General features: G+C 36.0%; 4 protein-coding genes across 5 annotated transcripts; 1 reads left to right on the forward strand and 3 right to left on the reverse strand.

The window, feature by feature from the left end:
* Positions 1-641: 641 nt before the first annotated feature.
* Positions 642-5,233, reverse strand: LOC140972779 (3-phosphoshikimate 1-carboxyvinyltransferase 2-like). Of its 2 annotated transcripts, XM_073435197.1 has the most exons (9): positions 5,080-5,233; positions 4,648-4,992; positions 3,226-3,470; positions 2,870-3,023; positions 2,149-2,363; positions 1,953-2,070; positions 1,393-1,603; positions 1,235-1,296; positions 642-1,093 (listed from the first exon to the last, which is right to left on the reverse strand). In XM_073435197.1, the coding sequence occupies exons 2-9, from the start codon at positions 4,978-4,980 to the stop codon at positions 875-877; spliced, it is 1,557 nt and encodes a 518-aa protein (XP_073291298.1). In that variant the 5' UTR covers positions 4,981-4,992; positions 5,080-5,233; the 3' UTR covers positions 642-874. The 2 variants fall into 2 exon arrangements, with proteins under 2 accessions (XP_073291298.1, XP_073291297.1); XM_073435196.1 differs by having other exon boundaries at positions 4,648-5,224.
* A 1,126-nt stretch (positions 5,234-6,359) lies between these two features.
* Positions 6,360-10,296, reverse strand: LOC140972780 (transketolase, chloroplastic-like). Its single transcript, XM_073435198.1, has 7 exons — positions 9,737-10,296; positions 9,065-9,155; positions 8,864-8,969; positions 8,479-8,761; positions 8,137-8,285; positions 7,910-8,063; positions 6,360-7,679 (listed from the first exon to the last, which is right to left on the reverse strand). The coding sequence occupies exons 1-7, from the start codon at positions 10,217-10,219 to the stop codon at positions 6,720-6,722; spliced, it is 2,226 nt and encodes a 741-aa protein (XP_073291299.1). The 5' UTR covers positions 10,220-10,296; the 3' UTR covers positions 6,360-6,719.
* A 1,308-nt stretch (positions 10,297-11,604) lies between these two features.
* Positions 11,605-15,121, forward strand: LOC140972781 (protein GRAVITROPIC IN THE LIGHT 1-like). The gene is made up of 2 exons (XM_073435199.1): positions 11,605-11,741; positions 13,492-15,121. The coding sequence occupies exon 2, from the start codon at positions 13,548-13,550 to the stop codon at positions 14,817-14,819; it is 1,272 nt and encodes a 423-aa protein (XP_073291300.1). The 5' UTR covers positions 11,605-11,741; positions 13,492-13,547; the 3' UTR covers positions 14,820-15,121.
* Positions 15,122-15,463: 342 nt separating this feature from the next.
* LOC140972011 (protein SMALL AUXIN UP-REGULATED RNA 51-like) lies at positions 15,464-16,464 on the reverse strand. Its single transcript, XM_073434485.1, has one exon. The coding sequence runs from the start codon at positions 16,140-16,142 to the stop codon at positions 15,615-15,617; it is 528 nt and encodes a 175-aa protein (XP_073290586.1). The 5' UTR covers positions 16,143-16,464; the 3' UTR covers positions 15,464-15,614.
* Positions 16,465-18,356: the final 1,892 nt, after the last annotated feature.

Here is an 18,356-nt window from a genome sequence, read left to right on the forward strand (position 1 = left end):
TTCTCATCATTCTAAGAAACAAAAAGGGTCCCTAACATCATTTTGATTTGATTATAAAATTATAAAAATGGCATAATTACTCAGACTGCATAAAAGTACATCAAGAAATTGTAAAAATTACAGCTAGCAAATGGCCACTAATTCTCATGTTCATGCGATGGTACAATCATGCACACAGTTAGGGGCCATAGCAATTAATACTTGGTGGTGATTTTAAATGCTTGTAGAGGGGACAAAGTGAGGTGAGAGTTGGCGGAGTCACATTTAGTGTGTGTGTGCAAACAAACTTCAAAAACAGGGCAACAGCCTTTTTCAAGAACCGCCCATGTCCCATGTTATTAGGTTTCTACATGTGAATCAATATATTTTTCTGCGTGTATGAACTGTGACGGTGTATATTCGAAAACGTTGGAAAAAAAGAGATAATTTTTTTAGAAGCCATTTCAGTTTTTCGTGAAAACAATGTTGAAGACGTTGAAATGAAGAGGGTCTGGTCGAGAACAGTCAGAATTTGGGGTAATGATTTCCTCTCACAAAGGTTCGAAACAGAAAAAGGGGAAAACATGTTTGATCATGGAATATAACATTTATGATTGACACACTTGATGATCAAGAAAATTGGAGCCTGCTTGGAGGGGAAGTTAGTTACTTGCAAGTAATAGTAGTAATATTCAAGAGTTAATCATTAAAACTTTTCTGATATCACAACAATCTCAACAACTTAATACACACAGTTTACTCAGAAAATTCCGGAGGATTCCCATCCATCTCTTCCTCACATCAAGGATAGATTATTCGATCTTTCTGAATAATCGTGAATAACCACATTTTTTTCAAATTCAAAAGTAGATGTCTTGAAAGAGGAAAAAGCTTCTCAGTGCTGTGAGAAAGTAGCAAGAACTTCGAAATAATTAGGGAATGTTTTGCGCGTGCAACCAGGATCTTTTATTGTGACGGGAACATCAGCACAGGCGGCGAGTGAAAAGGCCATGGCCATCCTATGATCATCATATGTATCGATGGAGGTTATATTTAGTTTCTCCGGCGGAGTAATCACACAGTAATCTGGGCCTTCTACAACTGTGGCTCCCAACTGAAGATCAGAACAAAAAAGGGAGAAGATATCAAGGGACCGCTTTGTAGATAAATATTTAATTGCTTGCTTTTTTTCAGACTTAATAAAGGTTCAAGTTGATGAGAGTTGAAAACGAAGTGAAGCTAGAAAGCGAGGAACCTTTCTAAGTTCTGTGCATATGGCGATCATTCGCTCGGTTTCTTTCACCCTCCAGCTAGCAACTGCAAACATATGCATAAAAAATCGGCTTGCTTCCTTTTTTCTTTGCTTTTTTAGATAATGATGGTCAAATATTATATTTTAAGTTGATGTAGTACCATCTCTTATAGCAGTCGGCCCATCAGCGAAAAGCGCTACAACAGCAAGAGTCATGGCGACATCTGGCATTTTATTCATGTTGATATCAATGGCACGCAAATGCTTCCTTCCAGATGAATCGCGCGGAGGGCCTTTAACAGTGACACTATTCTCAGTCCACGTAACTTCTGCACCCATTTTTTCAAGAACCTCGGCAAATTTGACGTCACCCTTCCAGAGGAAAAGTTTGAAGACAAGAAGTTACAAAAGATCACTTCATAAGAGCATAAACAACTGATTCCGCCAGAAAAATGTGGCATCATACCACAGAATGCTGTGAGAAATCAACTTCGTACTAGGTGGTTAACTTGTATAACCCTATTCTTAGAGTTCACGTTCTGATCTAGAAAATCTACTTTTCAGATGCTCCTGGGATTTCGGGTTGTGTTTCCGGTGCAATATTTAAGTGATGACAAGAGTCGCACACGTGGATAAAAGTGTCAAAAAACTAACTGAACTTCTTATGTCACATAGAGCACAAGAATACGTGAAAATTTGAGACTTCTGGAGCAATAGGTACCTGTAAACTACTTGTCCCACAACCTTCAACGGTAACAGTTCCACCAGTAACAGCTGCACCAGCCAAGAAGTAACTGGCACTTGAGGCATCGCCTTCGACATAAGATTTTCCAGGAGACCTAATGAAAAATTGTCCTTAAACTTCCACGATACTAAGTTTATCGAAGCCTTAAAAACATTAGAGTATTGGGACTCACTTGTACTTTTGACCTCCACGAACCAAGAATCTGTCCCACTCATCACTGTGCTCTACAGAGACACCATACCTTTCCATTAACTTAATGGTCATCTCCACATAAGGAACCGAAATTAGTTTGTCAATTATCTCAATTTCCACATTGCCTAGCGCCAGTGGAGCTGCCATGAGCAGAGCAGTCAAGTATTGGCTACTGATGGACCCAGAGAGTTTCACCTGCCAAAAGAGATTAAACCATCACAAATCTTAGTCAAAGAACAGTATACATTTACCCCCATTTCATTTGGACTAGAAGGCAACTGTAGGGCCAGGGCCAACTAACAAATAAGTATATAAACAAAGATAAATTTTAAATCACCGGGCAATTTGACTGAACATCTTTATAACTTCTTCCTTTCCTGTAGTTAATGGGGGATAGCAAATTGGACTAAAGGCCTAAATTTTGGACGGAAGGTTAAGTTATACGGAGTATAATGGCAAATAAGAAAATTTCGGCGGAGACATTCTCCAGAAATAACCACCCATTCAATATTCTACAAGGCACATAGCTACTTACTCTTCCGCGAATGTGCAAGTTATAACTTTGCTTCAGTTTTTTCTTTAATATTTTCATTCAAAAATGAGTAATGCGCCAATCAACGTGCCTTGTGATTAAGCTGATATAACATTCATCTATCCATTGAAACCACCCACAGGAGCTCTTTAAAGAAAGTAAGACACACCTTTCCGCCTGGAAGACCACCCTTTCCAACAACACGAACTGGGGGGCAATTCGTCCCCAGGAAGCAATCGACTTCTGCTCCAAGCTGTTTAAGTCCAGTCACTAAATCACCAATTGGTCTCTCTCTCATGCGAGGAACTCCATCAAGGACGTAGCTGACAATCAACAAGAATTTATGATGGTATAGATCAATTACTCTTATTTAGACTGTAAATTGTATTTTGAGGTAAAATAAATTGTTATAAGATCACAGAAAAAAAATCACAAGCTAATATTTTTCTTTAAAAGAATCACATCATAGTGCTTCAGGATTATGGGATAAATACGAAAGAATCAACAAAAATCCATTCAGTATACCTTGCATTTCCACCAGCGGCAGTAACTGCAGCAGCCAAAGGGCGCATAGCTGTTCCTGCATTTCCTAGGAAAAGCTGAATTTCATCTTTGGCATCTTTAGAAACTGGAAATAGACCACCACATCCTTGCACAACAGCTCGCTGATCTGCTTTATCTTCTTCCACATTCAGTCCAAGTGTTCTCAAGGCACCAAGCATATAATGGATGTCGTCACTATTTAGTAAGTTGTCCACAACAGTTGTTCCCTAGGAAATCATGTGTATCATGTAATGTTAGCTTGTGTAAGAATGCTGATTTAGAAAGGCATATAATGCTTAAATAATCAATTGTAAAACACATGCGCTAACAAGAAATGTGGAACATGGACCACTGAGAATCCTGGAATATTGTTAACAGAAAACTGTGAAATTGAAAATGGGCATGATGTAAAATGCTAATAGGCTAACAAACTTAATAAGGATACGACCAAATGTGTAAAACAGTTTTCCAAACCTTAGATTGTTGTTCTAACACCACAGACTTAAAAGTGAGTGATCCTGAATCGAGAAAATGGAATGAGATTCAAGCATACATTTGAAAGTGTGTTCTCATCTAGTTAAACAAATTTTCCATCGCTCACCATTCAATTAATTTGTGATAGTATCCTTGCTTTAAGTGATGGCATTAGAATTCTCAATTCCCAACCAATACTTCTAAGTCAAACACGTATCTTTTGTGCTAACCACTACCCTTGCTTATTTACATCCATTTACTCTGTATTAAAACAAGTTCATCTTTAATCTAAAAATATATTCAATCCAACAGCTTTCCTATGCAACTAATTCATTTTATAGCAGAAAGTTCATCAAAACATTATTCCATTCAAGGAATGTAGCGCCAGCATACTCTATAAAAACAGTGATTCTCATAAAGGTTCATCACAATATACACAATGAGTGATTCCTTTAGATATTTCAATCTAAAATAGCTGCAGATAGAATGCATTTTGACATATGATTGTCTTTGCAGAAAAGCACAGGCTTGTGTATATATTGATCAGTTTAAAAAATGTCCATCACACAATTGTACTTGGATCAAAGAATCCGGAAACAAGATTGTGCATACATATTTGCCAGCAGTAATATGAACCTCAGGCTCATAATGTTATAGAGAGGCATTTGGGCCTGGATCTTAAATCTTCACAAGACTTGTGAACTCTTTCTTTCTCAATATTAATCATATTCATACATAAAGCTACACAGCATAGAATGAAACGAGGACGTAGCATTCTCAATTCGCACAACAGGAAAAATTTATACATATTCATGCACAATCCCATTAGATTCACACTTCCACAATCCCAATATAACAATACAGGCACTGAAAAATTGAACAATAATTAATAATCATGTACGCGTGATGTCGAACACACCACAACATTACCTCAGAGAGTGCAGCAAGAAGTAAAATACGGTTAGAGAGGGATTTGGAGCCCGGTAACTTAACAGTACCGGATATTTCTTTGATGGGTTCCAACACAATTTCCGGCAGCGTTGACTGCTTCTCCGCCGTTGCAACAGAAGCCGTAACCTTTAAAGAATTCTTCCCTTGAACTGTAAAGATTGAATTTTTATCCACAACCCATGAACACTTTGACGGGCTTTTCAGATTCTTTGCGCCAAAAAACAAGGAATTCGAAGTTGCAGTAGAAGGTCTGGCATTAATGGTGGAGAATCTTGGGGAAACTTTGTGCGCCATGTTGCTAACGTGCGCCATTTCTCAGAAGAACTAAAATAGTTTAAACAAAATCGATCGGGAAAAAAGTGTGGAGTTTTAAAACAAATTCTTTTTTAAAAAAAAATCAGAAAATCCCACCTAATTCTTCTTGGGTTTTAGGTTGAGGATGATGGTATAGCTTGGCGAGGACGGTGAGCAGGTTAGGACTTAAGTGTGATTATGAACAAACTGGGTCGTTGAGATCCAATTTGTCTCACCAACCTTAATTGACCGCTCGAACAAATTATTTTTCTTACCCCCAAAAAAAAAAATCATGCAAGAGAAATAGAGAATAGTGACTACTTATTTGTAAATTTTGGTTTCTTTTAGAATTTATTTACAATAAAATCTATTATCATGTGATAGGTAAATATGGATATAGGACCAAATTAGCATAAACAATGGTTTTTTAAAAGTGCTTTTCAAAATATTTTTATATGTGAATATAGTAGTTAATCTTTTTATTTACGAGAATTGAAGCATAAATTTTAAAAATAACTTGTTCAAAAAAATTTAAAAGAACTTTGATTTTAATTTTTTAAAGCAATTTTGTAATGAAAACAGTATCAATTATTAACTTTTATCGTAAAATTTAACTAAAACTATGGTATAGTTCACACCTACTTCCAAAATTTTGTAGTTACACAGGTGGAAATAGACTTCAACATGCGCGGCTCGGCCTCAAGGTCTTGATAGAAAAATAATATGAAATGTATTCATAACATCTAGTCTGGATTAAAAATGTTGTGATGGTTTCACGGATATACGATTTACACTTGTGAAATAAACTATGATGATATAATTCCGTCCATACGTCAAATCGCATAAAATACTCATGTCGATGATTTATAACTTATTTGACATCAAGATTCTAAGATTAAAATGATATATGAAATTTGAGACTCAATTTTAACCAACAATCTCCTTCAACTCAAAAAAAAATCCTCGATTTATAGTTCTCAAGGTCCCAACTCATATGTTCCAATTTTGAATAGTCGTTAGAAGCAACAAAGACTCCACACCAACTAAAATTGACAATAAATTAAATGCAAAGAGCGAGTGGCAATCAATGTCACACAAAAGAGTGGAAGTAGGAGAATGTGGATAGCCAAGTTTAAAGCATAAATCTCCCAACAACCACATCCAACAAACAACTTCAACTACCACTTGCTAATTGGATGGATCCGTCTTGGATTCGGAGATTCATCTCTATTTTTGTACTTACATGGTGCAACCTCTATTTTTTTAAGAAGAGATTAGGTTCACCCCCATCAATTCTGACACATCAATGGTTTGAATTCATGTTCCACTCTAAAACAATATAAATAATGATAATGAATATAAGTCAAGCTCACGTTGAAGGATCAAGCAATAGCTCGTGAGGAATGGTGCACGCATTCATATTGCCTATCTACTTTTGCTTATTTGAAACAAGAACCTTGTAATTATTCGAAACGTGTTAACATACGATACGAAGACGATGTTACAAATCAGGAGTATGACATGCCGAACTCTCTCTTGTTGTTCCATTTAGACTCCAAACTCTGCTGCTAGATTTCAACAACCAAAAAGAAATACAGAAAAATTGAATGTTTTTATGGCAAACTCTCGAGTACAGACTTACTGATCCTAAACCGAGTTCCTTTTGCATTCTTCCAATACAGTTTTACCAACCCGAAATCCAAAAGCACGTGGTCTTCGAATTCCACAAGGAATCAAAGAACCTCAGCCACCACAGCCTACAAGAGCTCTTTAGCTGCAGCTATGACGGCTTCCGCTGTGATGCCAAACTCCTTGTAAATTTTTCCTGCAGGCGCACTAGCTCCAAATCGGTCAATTCCAATGGACTTTCCTTTAGATCCAACAATCTTTTCCCAGCCGAATGTCGTTCCAGCTTCAATGCTTACTCTAGCAGTTACTGCGGAGGGCAGAACACTTTCCTTGTACTCATCAGATTGTTCATCGAAAAGTTCCCAAGAAACAAAGGAGACAACTCTTACTTTCTTCCCTTCATTCCTAAGTTCATCACCCGCCTTTGCTGCAATTTCCAACTCGGAACCGGTTCCAATCAAAATGACATCAGGCTTGTTATTGGATGCATTGTCAGATATGATGTAACCTCCCTTTTCAACACCTTCGATGGATGTTCCAGGAAGCTGTGTTAGTTTTTGTCGAGACAGGGCAAGGACTGATGGCCTCTTCCGATTAAGAACAGCCACCTTGTATGCACCAGCTGTCTCGTTGCCGTCCGCTGGACGGAGCATCAATATGTTAGGCATTGCTCGGAAACTTGCCACATGCTCAATAGGTTGATGAGTCGGTCCGTCCTCTCCAAGCCCGATTGAGTCGTGGGTCATCACGTAAATAACTCCAGCTTCACACAGTGCGGAGATCCTCATGGCTGCTCTCATGTAGTCAGTGAAAACAAAGAAAGTTGCACAGTAGGGAATGATGCCAGGGCTGTGAAGTGCTATTCCATTACATATGGCTCCCATGCCATGTTCACGAACACCAAACCTTATATTTCGTTCTTCTGGTGTGTTCTTTTGAAAGTCACCAAACATTTTGAGAAGGGTCATGTTGGATGAGGCGAGATCGGCACTGCCACCTAGCAAACCAGGGAGAACCTTTGCAAGAGCATTGAGATTTTGCTGAGAAAGGTTTCTAGTGGCATCAGCTGGGCTCTCAGGTGCGTACGTCTGGAATGAAGGGACGTTAATCAGAAATAAATTTTGAGAGAATATAGCAATACAACACAACATGGAAGCTTTTTTCATTTAATAAGCATTTGCATGATCTGTTTTCTAACATTACTCTCATTGTTCACACGGCCAAGCATCCGCAACTTTCTGAAATTGCTCATTCATTTTAATAGTAATAACATATTCATTGATGTAGATATTGTATCTTTCAANGGGGAACTACTCACAGGAAGAGCCTTTTCCCAACCAGCTGGTAGTTCACCAGTGATGATAGACTTCAACTCAGCTGCTTCCTCTGGATACTTCTTCTCATATTCAGCAAACTTGGCATTCCATTCAGCTTCAAATGAAGCACCCTCAGGAACATGTCGGCTCCAATGACTGCAATAAAGAATGTCCAAAATCATGAAGCCTAACATAAATTATTAAAATCAAGAGGAATCCAACTTCTTACTTCTTCACATCTTCGGGCACATGGAAAGGCTCGTAAGGCCATCCAAGATTCTTTCTGGTTGCTTCAACTTCCTTGGCACCCAGTGCACTTCCATGCACACTGTATGAGTTGGCCTTGTTGGGGGACCCAAAACCAATGGTAGTTGTTACCTGCTTGGAGGAAAAAAAAAAGATGGAAATTATACAATTTTACCTTCAACAAGATGCAAAGAATTCAAGGAGAAACATGAATGACAATATACAAGTAAAAAAAAAAAAAAAGAGGCCAGTGGCTAGTACAATTTCCATGTGTTTGTAGGAACCGAGGTACTCAATGGCCCCAAAAAATGAATGAATATCTGACCTTAATCAGAGTGGGCTTGTCTTTTACTGCCTTGGCTTCCTTGATAGCGGCACTAATTTCATCATAACCTGTGTTACCATTCTTCACCCAAATCACATGCCAACCAAGCCCCTCAAAACGAGAGTCAACACTCTCAGTGAAAGCAATTTCGGTGTCACCATCAATAGAGATGTGATTGTCGTCATAAAAGGCAATAAGCTTTCCCAATCCCCAGTGTCCTGCAAGGGAGCACACTTCATTTGATATACCCTCCATTTGACACCCATCACCGAGGATAACATACCTAATAAGGAGCCAATACCATCAGGCAAATAAGTCAAGAACAGTGAACCAAATCCATCATCAAAGAACACAAATGAAGAGACGAATTTTGAAGTTAACTTACGTGTAGTGGTCAACAATTTCGCTATCTGGTTTGTTATAGCGGGCTGCCAGGTGTTTTTCTGCAAGAGCCAAGCCCACTGCATTGGCAATGCCTTGACCAAGTGGGCCTGTGCAAAGAAAACGTGTCAACCGTAATCAGTTTCAGAAAACCCATTCAAGTGTATGGAAGCAAACAAATTGAAATTTCATTATTAGATTCTACCAGTTGTGACTTCAACACCAGGTGTCTCAAAGTTCTCAGGATGACCAGGTGTTTTGCTTCCCCACTGACGGAAACTCTTCAAGTCCTCTTCCTGTCAAGTTAATGAGGTTTGCCCAAGAATCATATGAAATGCTCATGAGGCATCGAATATGCATATATACTTTCTATAACACTCGAACTACCCCTAAAATGTGCTCCACAGACCAATAGAACACAAAAGAGCAGAAATAACAATTTTATCCCCCGGCTGAATCTGAACTCTCTAAGAAGCCAGAAAAAACACCAGAAAGTAAATTCGAAAATCACCGGAGCTATACAAAGCCAGGCCGAAATTTTTACAACAATTCCCAACAAATCTGAAACTTAGTTATCACTCAATCCCAGAAAACTACATTAACAGTAGAATCTCAACAGATTATCTCAAAGTTGGATCTTTGCAATTTTCTCACGGCCCATCTTTAAAAAAAAAAGAAGATCAACCTTCCATCACCGAAACAAAAAAGAAGATTAACCTACCAACTCAGTATCCAAAAGCAATCCCACTAAGATCCATCACACCTACCACGCGCACAGTCTAATATCAAAGATCCTAATGCATGTCGTATATTTGATCGGAAATAAGATTAATAAATTAGTTAATATTGCGAGAGAAAAAAAAACCAAAGATTTGACCTTGACGGAGTCATATCCCGCGAGGTGAAGCAGCGCGTACTGTAGCATACACCCATGTCCAGCGGAAAGCACAAAGCGGTCACGATTAAACCAATAAGGATTCTTAGGATTGTACCTCATGATTTCATCGTACAACACGTGACCCATCGGAGCGCATCCCATGGGCAAACCAGGGTGCCCCGAATTAGCTTTCTCGACGGCATCGATTGCCAAGAATCTGATCGTGTTGACGGATTTATCGATAAGAGCAGTGTCAGTTTTCTTTAAGGTTTCAACTGCTGCGGAAGCGATAACTGGAAGGCGGATGGTGGCGGGGATGCTGCGGCGGCCTGAGATGGAGGACGTGGTCGTGGAGGTAGATTTCAGGCCCGAGAAGGAAGGAAGGAACAAGGACGGAGAGGTGGTGGTGGTGGAGCCATGGCGGGGAATGGCCGCGCGCGATAGCATGATTTGGGATGGTATGAGGGATGAAGAAGAAGCCATGGCTCTTCACTGTTTCTGTGTGTGAGAAAAACAATGCAAAAAAACGGGGAGAAGATAAAAGAAAAATATGAGGTGTAGTGTAGGCTATTTGGTTTTACTTACAGTTAGTCGTTCTGCTATTTTAGTTAATTTTATTAAGAATTAAATAAAATTAACATGAAAAATTCGTTATAAATAATATATTTTAAATTATAAACATATTAAATTTATATATATATATATATATATATGAATTAAAAAAATATAATTATCCAAATACAAAATATTTTACATTTGGTATCATTTTAAGAGGGAAAAAATCCTTTAATTCAGATATTTTTATATCTAAATTCACCAATATAAGTAACATAATAATTGCACTGAATATTTTTTAGCCATCGTGGAAACTCGCACCCACCGCGGTAGGTGAACTTTTAAAATAGAGAGGTCACCGGTTATGACTTTTGTCAGATATTAGGACAAGAGTTTAGCTTAAAATTGTAATTTTTTTTATTTCACACAAATTTTTATTATAATTAAGTTTCAATTCGAGATCTCATCACAAATTTGAGATTTTGATATCAAATATATTAAATATCATCTATAATCTATATTTTTTTCCTTTAAGCTCAATTATTATATTTGCAAAATGTTTATTTATTGAGCATTCATTACATGTTTAACGTTTTACCACAAAAAAATAATTGACTATGATATTATTTTTTTTTTTTATGATCATTATATAATTAGGTACACTGAAGCATGGTGGGAAAAGTCTCCAATATATTATTTTATTTATCATATGCATGAAACTTGCCGATTAATTTATTGTTGAAATTATGGAGTTTAAGTTAGGAAATTACCCTGCAAAAAAGGGGATAAAACTTGAGATTTGGACACAAGATTGTGAGAGGATCTAGTTAGGACGGAAATGACCTTAATCGGGATAAATATAAATAAAATTTTAGAGCTCAAATTTATCGAATCGAAACTAAAAAAATTTAATATTTTTATTCGTATGAGATAATTTTAAATATGAATCAAATATTTTTTAGTCGGTTTTCACTTTGTTTATATCTTATAGGTGAGGATAAGCTTCATAAAAATANAATATAAAAGTTGCTAATAACTGATTTTATATGGGTTATCCTTCCTATCATAAATTATTATTATATCATAAAATAGAAAGTCATTAGAAAATTATTTTAATGCATTTCATGATTTTTAAATAATATTGTAATTAAATAATTTTGTTTTTAGTCATTTTAGTCATCCCCTATTAGTTTTCCATAATCTGTATTATATTCACCATACTATTAATTTTCTGCAATTTGCAAAAGAATTAGATATTTTGAAAATTTTATTTATTTTCTGTATTATTTATTCATTGTCTGACATTACTTTACCTTTAATACTGTGTGGAGTGATGGCAGTGATCTTTGTGGGAAAAAAAGATTTCATCTTGGCCCCGAAGTCACTTTATCCTCCGAAGTCCGAACTACGGTAGATTATCGCCTCCATAGCCGGCGGGATCTCCGAGCAGGTAGCTTCAAGCCTGTCCATTTATTTTATGTTCTTTTTTCCGCTCAACTTTACGTGTTTGATTGGAAGATTTCAAAAAGGTTCCGTTGCTTTCATTTGTTTGTTTTTCTAGGGTTTGGTGATGAGGAGTTTAAGAGTTTATTTATGTGTAGTTGGAGGCGATTCTTCTTTTACTTACTCAGATGATGGATATTAAAAAGAATTTTTGTTTAGTATGTGAAGCGAGGTTTAGAAACGGTTGATGGAAGTTTTAGACAAATGCTTAAGTTAAGTAAGAACTGGTGATGTCTTTCACATGGTATGTTCGTTGGTGTTTTCTGTATTTTCTTAAAAATGGGAGGCAATGATCTTTTTGTATTGAATTCTATAATGTGTTACCTTCGTCGAATTGTGATTGTCAAGTGAGTGTTATTGGTTGTTATGGGGGTTGGATTTTGATTGGCATGAATTGAAGTAATGTTTACTTGTTGTGGTATTTGTTTACATCGATTTTTTCATTCTTTTCTGTATCTTTGATCTTTGTTTTTTCTTCTCTCTCTTTTTCTTTTTGCTGGGAGACTATCTTTGACTTGATCTTGGTTTAGTAAAATTTTAAAGTCCCTTGAGAAAATTTAAATTTATAATCAATGGCCGCTGGTACACCGTTGTTGTCCAATGAGCTCTGAGTGATCGAATCTCCATATTATATTCACTCTGAGTTTTCCAGATTGTGGTAAATGATGAAACTTCCATTTGTGGTAAGAATATTATGCCTTATGTTGACTGTAAGTTTTGTTGTGAATGGAATATGATTATTCTTTGCAGTAATCCAACATTTTGCATGATAAGTGATTTCCAATTAATTATCAAGAATAAAAATTTGTTATGAAATTACTGCGTATTAATTAGCCTAGTATATTTCCCCCAGTGTTTGAGAGGAACCTCTTAAATCCCACCCAAAATGTCAATTGACTCTTCTCGGTGCCTTTGAAGCTTAATGAACCTTGACATAACATCAGCGTAAATTGGAGACTCTCTTCATTTTTAATCGACGTCTATTATGAATATTACATGTGGGCTATTTATTGTGTTCTCTCCGTGGCTTAGGAGAGTAGTTGAAACAGGAATTTTACCTTCTAAATGTCAATAGACTTGTTTTATCCCAACCTTCCATGATGGTCCTGGATCGTTGCAAAGAATAATAAATCAGAATATCAAATTTTAACTATGGAAATTTTGCCAAATAAGTGAGAGGTGTTGATCATGCAGCAGTTATTCAGTTTATTAATATTTGTTTACCCCTTGAATGTTTTGGTCATAGCCCAGTGGGTGGGGTGTATTAAACGATTCTTTACTCGAGTTCATGTGCTAATTAAATAGCAGTTAGCCATTTCTTGTGTCTAATCAATAAAGTTATCATGCCTCTGGACACACATTACTGGTTTTATGCGCATGTTGGTGAAATAAACATACATATTAATACATAGACCAATAGATGTGCATGTAATCTCATGAGATATCATTCTCTTTCCATATTTTTCAAATTCTCATTAGCTAGTGAAGCGTTGTTTAGAGCAAACACAAGCTTGCACTCTTAGAAAGCTGTTATTTCAATGTTGATGGTGTTGTTTCCCAGTATTGGAGTGGGACGTGCCTCTTAAGCTTGACAGTTTTTAACCATGATTTTGTGTTGGTTCTGTTCAAGCATTTCCGAGATTCAGTTGATACATACCATGTAACTTATTTATGTATATTCGCATTTCCTTATACAGTATTTACCTTCCGTGCAAAACTATTTTGGTGAATTTTGCCATCACCAGAAGAAGATATGCAACACACTGGTGCGAAAGATACCCAACTTCGTGAAAGCAGCAACCAAAAGGTTCATCCCCAACCAATGGTAGATGCCACAAATCAAAATCCTGAAGCTATGGAAAACCTAGTATCTAAGATGTTTACAAACATATCCTCTCTGAAGTCAGCTTACATTCAACTTCAATCTGCTCATACTCCTTATGACCCTGACAAAATTCAAGCTGCCGATAAACTCGTAATATCGGAGTTGAAAATTTTATCTGAACTCAAGCACTTCTATAGAGAGCACAACCCCAAACCTGTTTGTGTTTCTCCGCAAGACTCCCGGCTAGCTGCTGAGATTCAAGAACAGCAGAGCTTGTTAAAAACATATGAGGTCATGGTGAAAAAGTTTCAGTCTGAGATTCAGAATAAAGATTCCGAGATCCTTCAAGTACAACAGCTTATTGAAGAGGCAAATCAGAAACGTGTAAAACTTGAGAAGAACTTAAAGCTCAGAGGCTTGTCAACCAAAGAATCTGAAGGGGGTGGTGATGAAAATAGATATTCCTCATTGGAGTTGTCACCGGATCTTTTCAAGTCAGCAGTGGAAGCTGCTTCCAGGGCCATCCACGACTTTTCCAAGCCATTGATTAACATGATGAAAGCAGCTGGATGGGATCTTGACGCGGCAGCAAACTCCATAGAGCCAGATATTGTTTATGCAAAGCGAGCTCACAAGAAATATGCCTTTGAATCTCACATATGCCAAAGAATGTTCATTGATTTCCAAGATGAAAGCTATTCCATAAAACCAGAAAACCCACTAGAGATTCCGAATGACAGTTTGTTCCAGCAGTATCTTGCCTTGAGGGAAATGGATCCTCTAGATGCTGTATGCCAGACTCCAGATTCGGCTTTTGGAAAATTTTGCCAGAACAAATACCTCATACTGATCCATCCAAAAATGGAAGCTTCATTTTTTGGAAACCTAGACCAATGGAATTTTATAATGGGAGGTGGGCATCCTAGGACTTCCTTTTACCAGGCTTTTCTGAAACTTGCCATGTCGATTTGGCTTTTGCACATGTTGGCACATTCTTTTGATCCTCCCGTCAAAATCTTTCAAGTGAAGCGTGACAATGAGTTTTCAGAAGTTTATATGGAAAGCGTCGTTAAAAAGTACATTACAGAAGACAGTGATCAAAATCCTAAAGTCGGCCTAATGGTTATGCCTGGCTTTTGGATTGGTGGTGGCGTGATCCAGTCCCAAGTCTACCTTACAGGTATAAAAGTGACTGAATGACCGTTTTTATTGTTCCGAAATTTTGGAGCATGTATGTATTTCAGTGCTTCGTCTGAGAATGTTTTCTGTATTATCTTCTTGTACTTTTATCCTCTTGGTAGCATTTTCACTGTGGTTCGCGCAGCATTAGGGGAATCGCAGGCAATATGGAACTGGGAGAATGTTATCCCATAATTTACTACTCTTTTATTTTATCTTTGAGGATGTATTGTAATTTTAAAAAATTCCTACTTTAGATGTTACGATACAAATTTCTCATGTATACGTAAACGCATGCATGCGAGTTGAAATTTGGTTTCTAATTCTTCGAAAGGAAAAAAATGGTTTCTTATTGATAGAAAAATTATTTTTAAAAAGCAGATCAACTTTCGCTTTAGTCATGTAATTTACCTATGTATTATATATATTTATTATTAAAAAAAAATGTTATTATTTAACATAAAGATTCGTGAGATCGTTTCAAAATAGATCTATTTTTTTATCAAAAGATTGTTTATTTAGCAGAGATTATAAGCTCTTTTATAACATTTCAAACATACCATCGTCAATATAAAATTCATAAAGTTAAGTCCTTCTGGTGATTATCATTAAATAAAATGATATAATATCATCATAAAAAAATAAATCTTATAATATCAAACAAATAAAAAAACTTTAAACTTTCATCATAAAAAAATAAATCTTATAATATCAAACACATTAACAACTTTAAACTTTAATTTTATCCTTACAAATTATATCATATATAAAAATTTAATATATATTAGTCACAATTTGTATCTGTAAGTATATACGTTAACCCATTAAACTCCTTCTGGATCTCTTCCGAACCTGCAACTTCCGGGTACATTGAACCGCCTTGATCCGGGTCTGGACATGCTCAAACTCCGAGATCCGACAAGGTATCGTTATTCCACCCGGATGATTGAACCCGTATTCCTTTTCGGACTCTTTGAGCAAATCCACAAACAAAGGGTGATTAATATACGCTAGGGGCACCAACATCCTCTGAGAATCCCCATCTTGTTGACCCACGTAGACCGCAATATGCCCTTTAGGAACCAGCACGGGTTTCTCCAAAACCGGGTCTCTACCGACCCGGAGGTATCCTTGTCCCGCATGATTATTTCTTGATACCACTGCCAGCGCTTTTGTTCCGAGGTGCCGTGTCCAGCCGATGAGCCTTGAAACAGCCTCGGGCGCATCAGTTTCGATCGGGTTTAGCCTGAGGTACGCATCCGATGAGCGGTTTCTCCGGAAGAACCGCCGGAAAAGCGTCGTTAGATGGTGTTTGATCAAGAAACCATGTCTCCTGCAGCTCATGACGGCTTCTTTCCCTGGAAATTAAAAATTTTCTATAACCTTAGCTAGATATATAGCAAGTGTGAAAATGAATCTATATATTCACAGATGGGATACGAATACTAGGAGAAAGGCCACGGATCATCTTCGGACATGGCTAAACGGAAAAGAGTGAGGCAGATCTCAGAAAGAGAGAGAGGTATGTTAGAAGACATGATTCCACACTAATAATAAATCATTCGAGTGCTTCATATAATTTACTTCTTTCGTATGCTGTAGATGAAGATAATTGCAAAACTACATAGAATCCGAGAAGAGCACGGTGGAGTATATATAATACAGGCAAAACTTTTAAGATTTTGATATTTTAGTTTTAATCATATATATTTTAATCTTAGTTTTTTTTAATGGATGACGTCACACTTCATACGTTATCATTATGGTAAAAATTTGTGTGAGACGGTCTCACGGGTAGTATTTGTGAGAAAGATCTCTTATTTGGGTCATTCGTGAAAAAGTATTACTTTTTAGGCTAAGAGTATTACTTTTTATTGTGAATATCGTTAGGGTTGACGCGTCTCACAGATTAGGATCCGTGAGACGGTCTCACACGAGACCCACTCTATCGTTATATTTGTGTGACGTCAACATCACGTGTGAAAAACGATTAATAATATACTAAAATTGAAATTTGACTAACGTAACAATCAAAATCGCAAAAAAATAAATTTATGGGACAAAAAATGCAGTTTCCCTATCATACATTGAGGGATTGAGTTTGAAAAGTCGAGTAGAAGTTTTGGTGCATTTTGTGGTTATAGTTTTGATTTGTGGTTTGGAATTTATCACGAATGAGGTGTTAGCTTGTGATTAGTGGATGCGATATTTATTATTCAAAATTGGGTGGCTGGAGCCTCGAGAGTTATTTGATCTTAGAATACGAAAATTTCAAAAATTATTGTATTTTTATGCTATTTTAAGTTCTTCCTATGTTATTTATTTTTTAAAACTACTTTTATAAAATTAATAAAATATTTCACCATGTTGTTCTAATTTTATGCTACCTGGTACGATGTTGCACCACTGCCCTAGTGCAACACATTTTTATTTTTTTTGTATTTGTTTGTTTTCATTAATTTAATTAGGAAAAATCATTTAAATAAGAACTTAAATCATGATGATTATTTTACAATCAATTAATATATTAATAAGAATATATAATTATTTTGTAATTAGTATATATAAACTTTTTTTTTAATTCATACAAATGATTATGAGAATAAGTCAGTGAAGTATGAACGACACGACTTGGAAAGAAGCAGGCATCTTCGAGTCAATCAGAATTGTCAAAAAAAAAATTTATAATGAATATTTATTGAATATTATCTCTCAAAGTATTTATTTATTTATTTATAACATAAATGTGCAGCATGTATTAAAACTTGGTTGCGACGGGTAGCTACCGCAATTAGTGTATTTATTTATATTATTCATTGATTTGTTCCATTTCTTTCTTTTAATTTTTTTTAGTTGACAAGTATGGTTGCCTTCTTCAAACTTTTCAGTGCAAATTGTAACAAACAGAGAACAGACAAAGATATTCGAGCCACTATAATTTTTTTATGATTTTGTAAATTTTTTTAATTTTTATTTTTTATGTTATCGAATTTTACTTTTAGTTCGTTTATTTTTATCTTATTGCAATATTGATGTAACGACAACCTTAAACTTAATTATAAAATGTCAAATCAGTACTCTCGGTTTTAAATATAATTTTATATAGTAAGTCTCTTGTGAGAGATATGTGGTAGGTCGAATTGATTCATACATACATTGAAAAGTAAAAAAATTTGACATATAAGTAGTATTTTTCCGTGAGTCGGAGATTCGTTTAACAAAATTGATCTATGAGACTGTTTCATAAGAGTTTTTTTGAATTTCGTAAGATTAAATTAAAGGTTTATCTATATTTTAAAAACAATATTAAATAATTGAAAGTTAGGCAATTTAAATGACCTTCTTAAAAATATCCCAAATTATTATCTTGTTTTATAAATGTCTTACTATATTATTAATAATGTGACCATTAAAATTTCGATTTTTTTAAGAAAATAATCGAATAAAGCCCACCAGAAACTTTATATGGGCTCCATGGATACATACAGCCCACTGGAAACCAATTGTTATTTTTCGAATTTTTACAAAGACTGATTTTTTTATCTTCTTTAATATATA

The sequence above is a fragment of the Primulina huaijiensis genome, chromosome 3, assembly GCF_012295235.1.
Source record: "Primulina huaijiensis isolate GDHJ02 chromosome 3, ASM1229523v2, whole genome shotgun sequence".
Taxonomy (NCBI): domain Eukaryota; kingdom Viridiplantae; phylum Streptophyta; class Magnoliopsida; order Lamiales; family Gesneriaceae; genus Primulina; species Primulina huaijiensis.

What these genes read in the sequence shown, in the direction of transcription:
- LOC140972779 (XM_073435197.1), bottom strand. Translation starts at nt 4,980, where the DNA reads ATGGCGCACGTTAGCAACATGGCGCACAAAGTTTCCCCAAGATTCTCC. An exon ending in CGTGGAGGTCAAAAGTACAA is followed by an intron (nt 2,071 to 2,148) that starts GTGAGTCCCAAT and finishes ATTTTTCATTAG; the next exon opens with GTCTCCTGGAAAATCTTATG. An exon ending in TATGCACAGAACTTAGAAAG is followed by an intron (nt 1,094 to 1,234) that starts GTTCCTCGCTTT and finishes TCTGATCTTCAG; the next exon opens with TTGGGAGCCACAGTTGTAGA.
- LOC140972780 (XM_073435198.1), bottom strand. Translation starts at nt 10,219, where the DNA reads ATGGCTTCTTCTTCATCCCTCATACCATCCCAAATCATGCTATCGCGC. An exon ending in CGGGATATGACTCCGTCAAG is followed by an intron (nt 9,156 to 9,736) that starts GTCAAATCTTTG and finishes TTAACTTGACAG; the next exon opens with GAAGAGGACTTGAAGAGTTT. An exon ending in TGGTGTTGAAGTCACAACTG is followed by an intron (nt 8,970 to 9,064) that starts GTAGAATCTAAT and finishes TTCTTTGCACAG; the next exon opens with GCCCACTTGGTCAAGGCATT.
- LOC140972781 (XM_073435199.1), top strand. Translation starts at nt 13,548, where the DNA reads ATGCAACACACTGGTGCGAAAGATACCCAACTTCGTGAAAGCAGCAAC.
- LOC140972011 (XM_073434485.1), bottom strand. Translation starts at nt 16,142, where the DNA reads ATGAGCTGCAGGAGACATGGTTTCTTGATCAAACACCATCTAACGACG.